Source organism: Vipera ursinii, assembly GCF_947247035.1.
Source record: "Vipera ursinii genome assembly, chromosome: 4".
NCBI classification, from domain to species: Eukaryota; Metazoa; Chordata; class Lepidosauria; order Squamata; family Viperidae; genus Vipera; species Vipera ursinii.
The window spans coordinates 17,700,110-17,714,261 of NC_139514.1; the positions used below are offsets into that span (position 1 = coordinate 17,700,110).

The 14,152-nt window shown below is 39.8% G+C and overlaps 1 protein-coding gene across 1 annotated transcript in view; it reads right to left on the reverse strand.

Annotated features, from left to right (window-relative positions):
- The window catches only part of GUCY1A2 (guanylate cyclase 1 soluble subunit alpha 2), a 179,661-nt gene that overhangs the window by 132,226 nt on the left and 33,283 nt on the right, over nucleotides 1-14,152 (reverse strand). Inside the window, exon 4 of the mRNA XM_083362412.1 lies at nucleotides 12,855-13,573. Within this exon, the coding sequence (XP_083218538.1) occupies nucleotides 12,855-13,573 (719 nt within the window). The remainder of the gene's footprint in view (nucleotides 1-12,854; nucleotides 13,574-14,152) is intronic.

Consider the following 14,152-nt stretch of genomic DNA (forward strand, 5'->3'; position numbering starts at 1 on the left):
GTGCAAAGTTCCAGCAACAAATTGTTACTAAAATTTGATATAGGCAATTTAAAATGGAATTTGATAAAATACAATTTAAAATGGATTTAAAATAAAATACAATTTAAGATGAAATAGTAATAAAATACAATCTAAAATGAAATTGTAATAATGTACAGTAATTTAAGATATAGATAAAATATGATAACATTATACTTCGGAGTCGCCCTTGCAATCTACCCCAATCAATCCCACATATGCAGATCTCAACCGGATCATTTTGTTTAAGTACTGTGCTACGTTAAATGTTATTTTCAAATTCTGGCCAGACATAAGGTAAGTTATTTTGATATGGGGATCCCAATGGGTCATTCGTTTGGTATATAGACCAAGATACCTGTCTCTCACCCTCAAGTAAGAAGTTATATAAGAAGTGCAAGGAGGTGCTGATAACAAGAGGGGAACAGGAGCTGGTAGGAATCCTAAAAAGTATTATGAGATAAAGCTGCCAAGGGGATGTTAAACTATTTTAAGAAGGTGGCGAAAAGAAATATTAAGATGGTTGCTGTTCTGTTGTAGAGAAAGATGACACAATCATAAAGGAGAAAAGGGCAGAAGGTGATAGTACTGAAATTCTTTCTGAAAAGAGAGTGAGCCTGTTGTATCATTACTGATGAAAGGGGGAAACCCAACTTAGTATTCATAAAGGCATAGAAAGCACTCTCCTAGGTAACCTAAATGATTTCAAGTCTCCAAGACCAGCTGAATGTTAAGGTATAGCAAAGCTGGCTATAGCAAAGTGAACTCATCGTAAATGAGTGTAATCTCTGAAACTGCCCGAGATCTGGCAAACATGGTTCTAATACAAAAAAAAGGGGAAGGGATGAATCACATAAAATACAGACCAATTTCTGGTCAGTTCTGTACTTGGCAGGATACAAGCACATATTGTCAAACAGCATTTCCTTGTATGCTATCATTATTACAAGCCAACACAGGAATGTCAAAAACAAGCTTTGCCAAACTAACCTCGTCTCTTTTTATAATATAATGATTGCTTTAGTAGCCCACATGAATGCTGTGGTCATAGTTTACTTAAATCTTAGCCTAGCATTTGATTCTAGTACAGCATGATATCTTGTGGATTGGGTTTGCAATTACTTGAATAACTTTGAATAACAAACCAAAAAAGTGATTTTTGCATTATACTATGGTAGGGATTTCAAATGAAGTACCCCATGCCTAATACTATTCAACACCATTATACATGACTAGAATGCAGAACAGAAAGCAAGCTTACCAAATCTGCAGATGACACCAAGCTGGTAGATTGGACAATATATTAAATTAGTGGTTTTCAGACTATGAATTACAATGTCTCCTTAGATCAGAGGTGTCAAACTCAATTTCATTGAGGGCCGCATCAGCATTGCGGTTGCCCTCAGGGGGCCAGGTGGGTATGGTCTGGGTGGGTGTGGCCTACTGGGTGGGCGTGGCTAAAGTGTGTATGGCCTACTGGGTGGGCATGGCCAGCTCTACATTGTTCGCATCAAGGGTGTCTATGGGGGCCTCGGCAGGAGTGGGACAGATCTGAGGGTCTCTGGCAGAAGGAGGATCTCTGGGCCAGGGCCAAGGCAGTGGGGGCCGTTCCCTCACTGTTTCCAGGATGGCTTCGCGGGCCACATGAAACCACTTTGCGGGCCGGATCTGGACCCCGGGCCTTGTGTTTGACATGTCTGCCTTAGATAATTGTGAGCAACTCAGTAAACATTCACACAATATGTTGATATGCTCTATTCTCATGCCAGAGCAGTGGGATCATGTCACTGCCTTCATAAGGGGTCCGTATCACAGAGCAAGAAAAGATCTATGTTGTGATGCTATCCATGATTAGTATAGGTAGTCCTCGACTTATGATCACAATTGAACCCAAAATTTGCATTGCTAAGCAAGGCAGCTATTATGTGAGTTTTGCTCTGCTTTGCAACCTTTTTTGCCACAGCGGTTTAAAGCAAATCATTGCAGTTGGCCTCCTAGATTTGTGCCACCAAGAAGGCGGCACTGGATAAATGTTAAAGGGATAGACACTACAACTGATGATATCAAAAAACTCTGAGAGATCCAAAAGGGGCACCATCCCACTCCTGGCTCTGGCAAGTACTGTCAATGCTGCCTCTTTAATAAATGAGTTTTATACAGAGCCATGGAGATACCATAGGCCATGTTTTAAGCCCAGGTGGGGAGTAGTAGAAAAAAATTCAGACCGACTGAGACTGGCTGAAGGGAGGAAAATGAAAACATAGGCAGAATTGAAATATTTATGCTACCTCTATAGGAGGTAGACCAGATCAGAAAACTGACTTCACAGGAATAGCAATAGCAATAGACTTATATGCCATTTCATAGTGCTTTACAGCCTTTTTATGCGGTTTACAGAGTCAGCATATTGCCTCCAACAATTTGGGTCTTCACTTTACCGACCTTGGAAGGATGGAAGGATGGGTCAACCTTGAGCCGTTCAGAATTGAATTCCTGGAGTGAGCAGTGAGTTAGCCTGCAGTACTGCATTCTAACCACTGCACCACCATGACTCTTCATTGAATTTTAGAACAGTTTATTAAGATAGACTACAGTAGCAGAATCTTGCAAGTCTGCCTATGTTTTAGGAACCCCTAGACCACGGGTGTCAAACTCATTGTGTCAGTGACATGTCGCGACGTATCACAACTTTTTTTGCATTGCTGGAGCTGGGGTGGGCGCGGACTCTGTATGATGCAACCAGCCCACGGGCTGGCAGTTTCACACTCCTGCCCTAGACTGCATTTTTGCATAATGAATTCTGATTGGGGGTACCACTTTCCTAGACAGAACATGTGCGCATTTTGAGAATCCTTCTTGACTATTAGTTCCTGCTCAAGGACCACAGAAAGGCTGTGATTTGCAGAAATCCATCTTGGGTGCCAACTGTAACCATTCTTGGATTGAGAGATCTGATTCATGGTTACTCAAGCCTTGATCACCTCCTGTTTCAACCACTGCTTTGTTTGCCTACAACTCAGAAACTATATCCAATCCAGAATACAATGATCTAGATCAGGGGTGTCAAACTCAATTTCATTGAGGGCCGCATCAGCATTGCGGTTGCCCTCAGGGGGCCGGGTGGGTATGGCTAGGGTGGGCGTGGCCTACTGGGTGGGCGTGGCTAGAGTGCGTATGGCCTACTGGGTGGGCATGGCCAGCTCTACATCATTCGCATCAAGGGTGCCTATGGGGGCCTGGGCAGGTGTGGGACAGATCGGAGGGTCTCTAGGCCAGGGCCAAGGCAGTGGGGGCCATTCCCTCACTGTTTCCAGGATGGCTTCGCGGGCCACATGAAACCACTTCGCGGGCCGGATCTGGCCCCCGGGCCTTGTGTTTGACATGTCTGATCTAGATATTTGGGGATTGAGCCATTGTTTCACCAGTTGAAGTGGCTCCTGGATACAATCCAAGATGGTTATCTTGGTGCAGAGGGAATAGGCAATGGCCTTGAAGGACAACAATAAGAACCAATATCAAGGCAATGGTCAGAAAAGAGGACTTGAGCCTGTTCCAAGAAACTAATTTAGGTAAATATCGCAGGCCACTCCCTGGTTCATACAAAGATAAAGTAGGAAGTGGAGCACATTCAGACTTGCAAGATTCTATTCCAATAAAAGTAATCATGCTCCATCAGGCTTTGCCACTCCAATTTCTAAATATCCTTTTGCAAACTAATGTTAATATAAATGACCTTCAATCATACTGTATTTCCTACCTTCCATGTAAATAGCCAAGTGCTTTCTCCCAGATTTAGATTTGCTGTATTCAGGCACTCAGTTCTGGCCTTTTTAAAAATAAATTTTATTTGTTTAGCTTCCCTGTAGAAAAAGATATCCTAAGAAAACTTCATTCCAAAGGCATTCACTGGATTTGAATATGGTACAAAATCTCTGAGGACCAGAGTTACTGAGAAACATCCATTTATGGCTTTGATCATGGAAATATTATCTTGTACTGAAGCCCGAGCTTGCCACAATATATTTGATCGTGTCTTTTATTTATCCAACAACTCCATCTCAAGGCAATATTGTTTTTGTCAGAGATACTGAATATGTGGGCCAAATCAATGATAGTTTGATTTTCCTCAACAACATCGTGTACTGACAGAAATAGTTCACTAGTAAATCAGATTTGCAGAAGGTTTAGAATAAAAGAACAGGAAAGTACATCTGTGCAGTTGTATGTAAAAAATTAGGCACCCCAATCAAATTGTTTGTTCCAGTTAATTCCTAAATAGAAGCTGACTCAATCTCTACATGGTACAAAGTTAAAACATAAAATATTTTAGAAAATTGGAATACATATTTACTAGTTGCACTTACTGAATCAAAATAAATAAAATAATGAACATAGCAAGTGCAAAAGTTTGGACAAACTTCTAGACAGTACTTTGCAACACTTTGACAGAAATAACAAATGTTTCCTGTAACCAGCTAAGAACCTTTCTATTCTTGCTTTTGGCATTGTTTTCAACTTTTTTTTTTACTTTTTTCTCTTCTAACTCAAAAATAGTTCTCAACAGATTTCTCTGCATGCAATGCCTATTTCATATCTCCCAATGAATTTTCATCAAGTCTGGAGAGCCTGAAGCCCATTCCAAAACCTTTATCTTTCTTGAAATATCCCATGGTTGGTATGAAGTTATGGTTCAGTTTCCTATCTTGCTGAAATATGCAGCAAGCATTTTCACTTTTTTCCCCCACTGTTGGTGGGACATTAGCTTTTAGGGTATGATATGCCTTCTTTCTTTCTTCTGCCCATATAGCCTTTCATTCACTGCTGTCGTACAAAGATAACAGAACAATAATCAGTCCTTGTTGTAAGAAGCTTAGTATTTGTCCATCTGTGGAGCTGTCTTGGCCTGACTAAGGTATAGGCCTAGCAACAATCCTTTTACAGTTAAAAATAACTGTAATAAATAAAATAAATGTACTGGAATAATGTGCAAACTTTTGTATCTGCCATATTCACTTTTTTGTCATTTGGGATTTGAAAATAAATATACTGAAATAACAATGTGAAAGCCTTAAAAATTGAAAATTCTAATCTGCTATCAGCTTCCTTGCCTTACTCCTATATTTCTTAGCCCACTCCCAAAAAATTAAAAGTAATCCCTGCTCATCAAATTTTTACTGCAACTGAATTATTACAGACATGTTATTAGTGTATGATTTTCTAAGTCTTCTTCCTAACACAAGCCTCATTTTTCACTCTCTGATTTTTTTAAAAAATAATAATAATAATGGTGGTCCAAATGATGACACAGAGAATTCAACATACCTAAAAATACAATATCTATTTTCTGATATTGTTAAAACAATCTTTTTTTAATCCCTCCATGAGCATAAGGCAGATGGGATCATGGTTTCAGGTCAGAGAACTACTCTTAATTGTGATGCTTTAATTGTAATTACTTCTCCCTGATTTACACCTAATTTTATTCAGCCCTTGTTCACGTTATCCATGATGAAGTAACTCTCATCTCCATTAGACTGCATCTTACCTCCAGAATTTATAACTTCAGGAATACAAGGCAGTAGGCAATGTTTTTAAATTTCCTCATTAAAACAACTCATTAGAAGTATCAAGCATTGATGAGCAATAAATCACCTCATTACAAAACAACCTCATATACAATTAAGTTACTGGAGCTAGACTCCAGTGCTGATTCTCTTTTGGTAAAATTAATATTATTAGGCCTAAAGAGGTTCCAAATTCCATATTTATTTTAAAACAACACTAAATTTAGGGTAGGGAACCCTTGATGGGGTTCAAACAACTTGCTGATGCTTGATTATTTGGTTTTGGAGGATATGATTTACAGAGAAGAATCCATGATGAAGAAATACTAACAAATCTCCATATAGACCCTTTCAGTCTAAGGGAGGTGATGCAGTGGTGCAGTGGCTTAATGACACTGGAACTGCCATTCAGAAATGGTCTTCACTCCAGTAGTTCAAGCCCAGCTCCATGAGACGGTGTGAACTCCTGTCGCTCGATCCCTAGCTTCTGTCCATCCAAACAGTTCGAAAGCAAGCAATATTGTGAGTAGATAAGTGGGGTACAACTTTGGTTGGAAAAACTCAGCTGCTTTTGTGTATGGCTGGATCTGGTTGGATGTGAGGCTTCGCAACACGAGAAGAGGTGAAACCAGTGGAGGAACCTGGAAGAGACAGCAATTCCGAGCGCTGCTAGCTAATTTGTGTAAAGCTAGTTTCCCCCCTATGGTGCACCAAGGATAGATGCACAAGCATCAAACAGAATGAACTAGCAATCTAGGCTGTCAGGACTGCATTGTGTCTAGCATGTGTAGATTTCCCTGACATTGTATGCCATTGTTGTTGTTGTTAGTTGCAAAGTTGTGTCCGACAAATCGTGACCCCATGGACAATGTTCCTCCAGGCCTTCCTGTCCTTTACCATCTTCTAGAGTCTGTTTAGGCTCAGGCCTACTGCTTCAGTGACTCCATCCAGCCACCTCATTCTGTGTCGTCCCTTTCTTCTCTTGCCCTCAACCTTTCCCAGCATTAGGCTCTTCTCCAGTGAGTCCTTCCTTCTCATTAGGTGGCCAAAGTATTTGAGTTTCAACTTCAGGATCTGGCCTTCTAAAGAGCAGTCATACACTAAATAAATAAAAACTCTAAGGTTTATGCTTACTTAATTAATTATTAAATGCATCTTTTGAAAAACAAGTGAGCAGAAACTTTTGTTTAAGAGTAACTTTAATTTGATTTGAGTTAAATACAGTTAACAGTATTACCTACTGTGTATCAACCTTTCTGTCATATTAAATTTCCATTCAGTGGCCAAGTTTTGAGGTCCTCAGGTGTTACAATCTACTGTATTTTTTTTATTGTTGGGGGAGACCTTAAGTTCTATATTCATTCTCTTTATATGAAATAACAACAATGTATGTGATATAGTTCATATTTTTTCAGTCAAGAAACTCCAGATGTAATCTCTTTCATATTGATCTTTTGGGGTATTTTCGTTTGTTTTGCATCTAAACCTCAAATTTGTTTTCTCACCTGAACGTACATCTTGACCCTAAATCATGCTGACATTAAAAAAAAAATCCCTAAGTAATTTAATCAATACGTACTTCTGTCTAAGTGGCATAAACTTCCATCTCTAGTTATATTTTTACACTATCAGTTTGGGAAAATGACATTAATCACATTCCTATTTGTTTGTTTCACACTTATAGAAAAAGCTAGCCTGTCAATAATAAATTATCCGTGTAGTAACATGTGCTTAACTAAACACGCTTATCTATTAAACGGTACTACCTGTCATGCTTCTGTTGATTAACCAACAGTAAACAGCAATGGATTCACTGTTTATTGTTGATTGACTGGCAATGTTACGGCTATTTCCCTAATACAAAACTCATTGCAAGAAAAATGTCTAAAATACTCACAAGAAAATATTGTGTATCTGTGCCTGTGTCTGCTTTTCAAAGTACAAGCTTCTAATTCTAATCTGATGATAGCATTTAACTTGTATTTAATTGTTGTATTTAATTGTCTTTCTACTTAAAGTAAGAGTTATTTGTGAACGTGTTTTCTTTAAGGGAGAAATTCTCCCTTTTTGTCAAATTAAATTTCAGACTTGTTCATAATATCACTAGGATATTGAGGTCACTTTAAATGTGGATTTGCCTACAGTTAAAGAGTTGAGACGTTTATATATGTTAAAGTTATTATTCTTCAGCTCTGGGCTGAAGAAGCTTCTTCAGTGAGAAGCAAAACATTTTCAAAGAAAAACAAGAAAGTCCAGTTGCTTCTTGAAAAAGCACCTTTGGGACAACCATGACCTGGATGACTGAGAATCTCCATAGACATTTATCCACCCAGTATTTTTATTATAGTATTTTTGAGTTTCCCACAAATCTTTTCAAAACTGGATTGTTTCCTTTTTGTTTGATATTCCATTTTCAGAATTTCTACTATCATTTATACTGTGGTAGAATTACCTCTGGTCTATATGAAATAGCTGCTTTTGCTTAAAACTAATGATTCATTCCTCATAGCATTTGATTTTGCCAACTATTGCTTGTACTTGTTGGTTTTCGATTTCCAAATCTTCTTTATATTTTCTGATGCTAAGCCAATATTTTTTTATTAGGCTTGTCCTGATCCTTTCATTTTTCGATTTTTGCTCTTTCATATTTTTTAAATTACTTGCTTCTGATCTTAATTTCTTTATTGTGGCCTCCAATCTGCTCTTCCACTAGGGATTGAATATGATTTTGATTTTGATTTTCTAATTTCAGTACTCAGTTCTTCCATATTCACCACTGTTGTACTGTAGGCAAGCTGATTGGTCTGTTCAATAGATGTTATTTTAATCATTATTCATATCCTTCATTATAGGTGCCAGGTTTTGTTTTGTTTTTTAAAAAAAACTAGTATAATTATTGGATCTAATCCCCAAAATATGCTTTATTTGCACTAGGTATTTAACAGATTTTTTCTAAATATATAAAATGGAAAGGATATGCAACGATTTGATACTGAATAATCGCTGGTATAAAAGCCTGGAAAAATCCTTTTGATATGATGGAAGAACTACATCGGGGGTGTCAAACTCAATTTCATTGAGGGCTGCATCAGCATTGTGGTTGCCCTCAGGGGGCCGAGTGGGTGTGGCCTGGGTGGGCGTGGCCTACTGTGTGGGCATGGCTAAAGTGTGTATGGCCTACTGGGTGGGCATGGCCAGCTCTACATCGTTCGCATCAAGGGTGCCTATGGGGACCTGGGCAGGAGTGGGACAGATCTGAGGGTCTCTGGCAGGAGGAGGGTCTCTGGGCCAGGGCCAAGGCAGTGGGGGCCGTTCCCTCACTGTTTCCAGCATGGCTTCGCAGGCCGCATGAAACCACTTCGCGGGTCGGATCTGGCCCCCAGGCCTTGTGTTTGACATGTCTGAACTACATTAACTAAACAAGGTCAATCTACACTCTGCATGGAGAATAAATATCTTAGACTAGGATAAGCATCCCACACCTTGTATGCCATCCAAACTCTCAGAAATTGCTGAAAAATAGGCCTGCCTATCTCAAGGGCATCCAGGATAATAAAGATTCTGCTAGGATGCACACTGATTTGCAAACCGTTTAAAAAATCATTTCATTATGAGATTTCATTATGGCAAAAACATATAGTCTTTAAAATTAGGCCTTGGCACATCCCTAAATTAAAAATGTTATACGGCTATCTAAAAAGTTTTAAACTTTAGTGAAGCATAACTATTAGCATGGTAGAGGATCTATTTTTAAGCTACATTGTCATCTATTGTTTTACATTATTCCATTCACAACCACTGCCAGCTGTCAAATTAGCAATGTAATTCGTTTTGAAAATCATTAGAGCCTAACACATTCTGACAAGCAAAAGTGAGGAATACTAACAGAAGAATGGAACAAACCTGAAAAAATGTGATTCTGCTGGGCTTTTTCACCCTTGTGAGACTATACTCACAAAAGAAGCAGAACTTTTTTTTAGCTCCCATCCTTAGTAATTCCACTTGAATTTTAAAAGGAAATTAAGGAAAGACAACCCCTAGCAAAAAAAAATGGTCAGTAAAAATGAACTGAAGTATTTAAAGAAAATTGGCAGGGTCACACTTGTAGCTTTCCTGAAGAGCCTTGGTGGAGCAGTGGGCTAATGCCTCCTTAAGTAACACCAGCTGCCTGCAATTAGTGCAGGTTCGAGTCCCACCAGGCTCAAGGTTGACTCAGCCTTCCATCCTTCCGAGGTAGGTAAAATGAGGACCCAGATTGTTGGGGGCAATAAGCTGACTTTGTAATAATGCTGCTTGGGGGGGGCGAAAGCCTTAATAAGCAGGCATATACATAGAATGAAGGCTATTGCTAAGCACATTGGTTTGTGCTTTAAATTGTAAGCCGCCCTGAGTCTTCGGAGAAGGGCGGGATATAAATGGGATTAAAATAAATAAAAATAAATAAAATAAATAATACAAAAAAATTAAAAATAAAGCTTTTGAGCATAGTAAAGTCAATACAAAGTTTTCTTCATATTTCATGCATTGGGGAAGGAATATGAATATACACAGAGACAGAAAGAGAGAGATGGAGCAAGGGAGGGAGAGGAAGTAAAGTGGGGAGATGGTACTCCTTCAAACATCCTCATCAGAAAGCAGAGATCATTGACAGAACATCCCAGAGCTAAATCCTGCTTTCTTACACCATAATCTGGGCTTGGTGGTAAAATAGAAAGAAGCTTGACTTTCTGCAAAAAGATGAAGGAAACAAAACAAATGGAAACTTTGAGGTTCTGGATCTGCAGCCTGATTTAGTTGGAAAAGGTATATCTACAGCAGGACTTTTCAACCTTTTCACCCATTGTACCACTTTTAGGATATGACAACATCCGAGAACCACCAGTCGCCTAGCAAGGTGTCATAAACTTCATGACCAAAAATAAAATTAAAAAAAGGAAAAAAGTGATAAAGTACAGGTAGTCCTCGACTTACAACAGTTTGCTTAGTGACTGTTCGAAGTTACAATGGCACTGAAAAAAGTGCCCCCCAAGCCACAGCCGAGAAAGATACCTGCCTGCCCACCTGGTGGAGCTCTTCCTCCTGTCCGAGGTTTTCATTGTTGTGAGCATGAGGATTGGCAGTGGGGGTGGGGTGGGGGGTGTTTGGTTTTTATTCCCCCCCCCATCTGCTGGGTGGTTGCAGGTTTTGGTCACTTCACATGGCCCTGGGACACTGTGACCATCATAAATATGAATCAGTTGCCAAGCATTTGAATGTAAATCACAAGACCCTGGAGATGCTGCAACAATCCAGCTGATCGGTGCTTCTTCTGGGCTCAGCAGAAGCGCCGGGATCAGCACCAAGCTCCAGCTGGAGCCTGGCGCTGATCCTGGCACTTCCGCTGAGCCCTGACAGCCCGGAAGAAGCACTAATCAGCTGGAAAGCAGCACTGATCCTGGCGCTTCTGCTGAGCCCTGGCAGCCCTGCAGCTCCAGCCATCTCTCGCTCAGGCTTGTGCGGTGCTGCCACCAGTTCAGCTCATTCCCCTCCCCTGCTACCACTTTTGTAGGATTTATTTATTTTTTATTTTAATTCCATTTATATCCCGCCCTTCTCCGAAGACTCAGGGCGGCTTACAAGCTTAGTAGTAGCCTTCTTTCTATGTATATGCCTGCTTATTAGGGCTTTCACACACCCCCAAGCGGCATTATTACAAAGTCAGCTTAATTGCCCCCAACAATCTGGGTCCTCATTTTACCTACCTCGGAAGGATGGAAGGCTGAGTCAACCTTGAGCCTGGTGGGACTCGAACCTGCACTAATTGCAGGCAGCTGGTGTTACCTAAGGAGGCATTAGCCCACTGCTCCACCAAGGCTCTATAGGATGGCCGCATACCACCTGCCAGGTGCCAATGTACCACAGGTGGTACCCGTACCACTGGTTGAAAAGCCCTGATCTAAAGAAAGATTTTTAAAAAAAAAACATTATAAATATCACAGTTGAATAACAGGTAAGATATGGTGAAACAGATTTTTTATTTTGTTGCAAAACAATTATTGTCTCTTCTTGCAGCTAGAGCTAGCCTTCTTTCCTTCCTTCCAGCAGTTTTACAATTTCCCCCCCAAAAAAAGGAAATGGTTAGCTTGGATCTCCATAATGTCAGATTCTGAATATGGGAAATCTACTCCTGCTCTCTACCCTGGTTTTAGCAGCAAAAGCATTTGATCATGCTCAAAGGAGAAGAGAGCAAATTCAGCCTTATTGATTTTCTGTATGTTTCACCAGCTTTTAATCTATCTGATCATGCTACTCATTGAAAGAGTTTTTTTTCTTGGCCTGATAACAAGTAATTATGGGTAAAGAATTTACAGTTGCAGAACTCCCCTGTAAAGCTAGGAGAAAAAGAATAACTAGAAAGTCTGTCCCCTTATGCAAACACAGAAATACTGATTCTAAATTGAAAATAACTCACTTGCCGTAATCCTTATATCAATAATGCTTTCATCTAAATAAAGCTTGCTAAAGAGAATTTTAGGAGATTTGTGTTTGGAAAGAATCACTTTTTTATTCAAGTCTGACAGTCTCACAATGACTGATCAGTTGGAGGCTAAATGAAACTGCCTTAGGATCACATCTACTAGGATTTCATTATCTAATATCTAGCAATGAAGAAGGAAGCTACGCACAAAAAAAATCACAAAATAGGCCCATAGATAGGGCTTAATATTTATCTAAAACAAGCTTGAAAGCGGTATAAAATCAGATTGGATCAGTGGTTGCATCAGCAGTCTTGAAAGCAGGAAAAGGTATGTGTCCCAGTCTTCACTTCCTGTTTATAGCTTACAATAAAATATGCAGATATCCTGGGTTCTTATTTTTCTAAAGATGAAACTAGCATGTCCCGAGATGTGCTCTGGTGGCCATAGCCTGGAGTTCAGTCCTGATGGGGTTCAAGGTTGACTCAGCCTTCCATCCTTCTGAGGTCAGTAAAATGAAGACCCAGATTGTTGGGGGCAATATGCTGATATTGCAAACTGCTCAGAGGGTGCTTTAAAGCACTATGGGGCAATATGGAAGTCTAAGTGCTATTGCTATTTGCAAATCTGTGAATGTTGCACTCAGAAGACAGCACAAAGAATCTATTCACCCTCTACCTTCGGCATTGTGACCAGACTCCATTCATCCTTTATCTTACTATTAGCTCTTACTCCACCGTTATCATTTTTAAAACTGTTAGACCTTTTTGCAATTTACCAAAACAATATTCCTCCAAGAAGAAAACAGCATTCTTACCTTGTCTTTATTTTCAGAGCCAGAGGCTTCAAGTTTGGTTCGGATCACAAAAGGGGTGGAGAGTCTCAGAAGGACACGTTCAAACATGGCTGCAATCTTTGGAGAAACAATGTCAAAGCAGTCCTGGAATTTCAATGTCTTATGAACCTCACACTTGAGCTGCTTCCTGAGTCCTTCACCCAGCTGTAGTACCAACATGCTGGGATCAAACATCAGATGGAAAGGAAAAGCACGGCAGAAGGTGTTAATGCTTATCCTCAGATCTGAGGGGGACTGGGATGTCCCTAGAGGAAGCGCTTTTGTGATATTTGCATGTTCACGCTCTTTGATAATAAAAGTGAGACAGCTGCAGTTGCCTGGGTTTAGGTCCTCAGAACATATTTTATCGTTTACAATCTGTTCCACTTCAACATCCAGTTGGTAGATCTTCCTTGCTGCTGCCTTCACCATGCCCATCATGGCAAAGCCAACAATCTGATGGGGATGGAAGTAGTGAAGCATAAGGTTGCCTTCAGGGAGCTCTTTGCATAGGAAAGAAGGGGATTCTGAAGTGACCTGCCTCCCAAACGAAGTCCTTATGTGCTCCAGCAAAGCATCAAAGCCATTAAAAAAATCTTGCAAGGTGCCACCCACAGCTCGAAGAACTCTCTCATTCTCATTGAAGCAGATATTGAAGAATTCAGCCCCAAATTTCTCTTGTAGCTCCTCAAACTTTAAACCTGGAATAGACATAGGTCAGTATGAAATCACAGTGGAAATAATGATCCTAGGAGAGACAAACGTTTGGGAAAAGAGATCAACCTGGTAAGTTAGTGATAGACATTTGGGAGGAGAGTCTAGCTGTAGAGAAATTTATCAAAGAATGGGACACTTAAAATGAGTCAGAACCCAGAACCATTACAAGACCTGTAATCGCCAAACAGGTGTGGTTGGATGGCACTAGCTCACAGAATAAATAAAATAGGGTAAGCAGGCAATTATTGTGAGTGGAAGATAGCAAAAAGTATGGATAGCAATCATGTGCAGCTTAAAAAAGTCTTATCTCTGATATATTCAATGACAAGAAGCAGAAATCAACATTAAGACAAACACAAACATTACAAATTAATTATTAACATAATGAATAAAGCTAATGTTAGATGAATTTGACCATTGCAGATTAGAGACCTTAGAGGTAATGGTAAATCCCAAATGCATGTTCTCCAGATGTTCAAAATGGGAAATGTAAACATTTTTCTCACCATCAAAATAATGCTAAAAAGCATATGGCATTGAGTTCCCATGCACAAGTATTCCAG